Source organism: Acanthochromis polyacanthus, chromosome 17 (genome assembly GCF_021347895.1).
Source record: "Acanthochromis polyacanthus isolate Apoly-LR-REF ecotype Palm Island chromosome 17, KAUST_Apoly_ChrSc, whole genome shotgun sequence".
Classification (NCBI taxonomy): Eukaryota; Metazoa; Chordata; class Actinopteri; family Pomacentridae; genus Acanthochromis; species Acanthochromis polyacanthus.
In genome coordinates this window covers 29,463,284-29,465,503 of record NC_067129.1, presented here as the reverse complement: position 1 = coordinate 29,465,503, position 2,220 = coordinate 29,463,284, and the positions used below count along the sequence as shown (strand labels likewise).

General features: G+C 60.7%; 1 protein-coding gene across 1 annotated transcript; it reads left to right on the top strand.

The window, feature by feature from the left end:
• The first annotated feature begins 269 nt into the window (after positions 1–269).
• LOC127530653 (uncharacterized) lies at positions 270–1,943 on the top strand. The gene is made up of 3 exons (XM_051937935.1): positions 270–606; positions 1,059–1,248; positions 1,631–1,943. The coding sequence occupies exons 1-3, from the start codon at positions 270–272 to the stop codon at positions 1,941–1,943; spliced, it is 840 nt and encodes a 279-aa protein (XP_051793895.1).
• Positions 1,944–2,220: the final 277 nt, after the last annotated feature.

Here is a 2,220-nt window from a genome sequence, read left to right as displayed (position 1 = left end):
GCAGAGATCCGAGCCACCAAACCACGGGGACGACCACGGACCGGCCCGGAAGGGGGCAGAGGGAGAACCCGGCCAGGACCTCCAGCGCCCAGCAGGGCCGGGCCCCAGGCGACCAAGATCGGCGGCCGCCGACCCCGCCAGGGGCCAGAGGCCCAGGGCGGACCCAGCACAGGACCCCGGGCCCCAGGCGCCAAAGAGGCAACCCCCGCCCCTCCAGGCAGAGGGTCAACATCGCCAGGGGAACCAGCCACCCCAGACGGCCACCCGGCATGGGCCGGCGCCCCCGCCGCAGCCCAAGATCCAGGGCACACTACCCCCCACCCCCTCCCCGCCACCACCTCCCCCTCCCCACCACCCACCAACCCCCCATCCATCATCATTCACCCACTCACCCTCCCATAGTGCCCCATGAGGGCACGCCCGGAAGGCCGGGGACACCGGGCCCCCACCACCACCCCCACCCCACCCCCACCCCCCACCCAGATGCGGGCAGTCATGCACCCCCAAAGACCAGCAGGCCCCCAGCCAGCAGCCAGCCACAGACCCCTCGCCCACGGGATACCACCCCCTCCCGCCCCGCCCCGGCGGCAACCAGGAAACGGGGATGTGAAGAACCCCATTACCCTCACCTCCCCTGCACATGAGTGTTGGTGAGATCTGTGTTGTTTGCAATTAAAATTGGGGGGGTAGTAGCTAAGCTGTGCCGGGAGCGGGGTCAACGGGAGGTCCCGCCTACCCGAGCAACCCCGCCCACCTTACACGGCATGCTGTATCCCCCAGATGCAGTGTGTGTTATCAGTATTTTGCTGTCTTTAGTGACTAAGTGCAATTAAAACTTGAGAGGTGAGCCATCAGAGGGTGCAGTGGATGGGGCCACTTAGATGGCCCCCACCACCACACCCAGCACAATGAGCACACCTCCCATAGCCCTACATGTGTGTGAATGTGAGCAGAGGAAGTGAGGGGTCCGGGGATGAGGTCTGTAGGGAAGAAAACTTCCCCCCAGAGGGCGAGCCACTAAGGGCAATAGGCACCCCCGTTTCCCAGGCGCCCCCCAGCGCAGGACGAGCCAGGAGCAGCCGCCACCAAGACCGGGGCCCACAGCAACCGCAGCCAGAGACCCGCCGACCAAAGAGGCACACAGCCGCCACACACCGAAAGGCGGAAAGGCGAGGGAGGACAGAGGGCAGCAGAAGAGCCCAACCCAGGGTCCACCATCCCCAGGCCCATCGCGGCCGCCCCCCAAGGGCACAAGACCCCTTACACACACACACACACACACGTTTGTACTTCTGTCTTAGTGAGGACATCCATAGGCGTAATGCATTTCCTAGAGCCTTACCCTAACCTTAACCATCACAACTGATTGCCTAAACTTAATCCTTACCCTAACCAAACCTCAATTCATACCTGTTCTCTAAAAACAAGTCTTCACCCTCAAACATGGCTGTTTCAAAGTGAGGACCGGTCAAAATGTCCTCACTTTGTAAAAATGTCCTCACTTTGATAGTTAAATGCAGAAAATGGTCCCCACAATGTAGCAAGTACAAGAACACACACACACACACACACACACACACACACACACACACACACTCCAACCAGGCCCCCAGCAAGGCCGACCCCCCAGCCCCGAGGGAGGAGGCAACCCCCAGACACCCGGACCCAGGGCCCCGCCCACCCCAGAACACTCCGCCCACCCAGCCCAGGGCCGGCAGCCACCTGCCCAGGCCCCCCAGCAACCCAACCCCACCGCCGCCAGAGAGCCCCAACCGCCGCCCCCACCCCGACCCCAGACTGGACCAAGCACGAAGCCGCCCCCCAGCGCGGGAGCCCAGACCCCCACTCCAAGACAGCACCAAGCACCCAGTCCCCAGGCCCCCCCGCACCGACATCCGACCGCCAAGGTGGCGAGGCCCCAATTCACCCCTTACATTAGGTGATGGAGCTGATCACAGGGGACCAGAGGGAACGAAAATCAGCTAACTGATCCCTTGAACCTGCAGACATTGTCTCGAAGCTGATGTAGTCTAATAAGAGATTCCTAAACTGCTTATTGTTCAGATTGTTTTTGGCTTTCCAATTTATAAGGATAGTTTTCTTTGCGATGCATAAGCTGGTGAGAACCATACATACAGAGTTAGATCCTATGTTGATTTCACCTAGGTCACCTAATAGGCACAATGTGGGACTTGCAGTAATGTTGCATTTAAACCACAA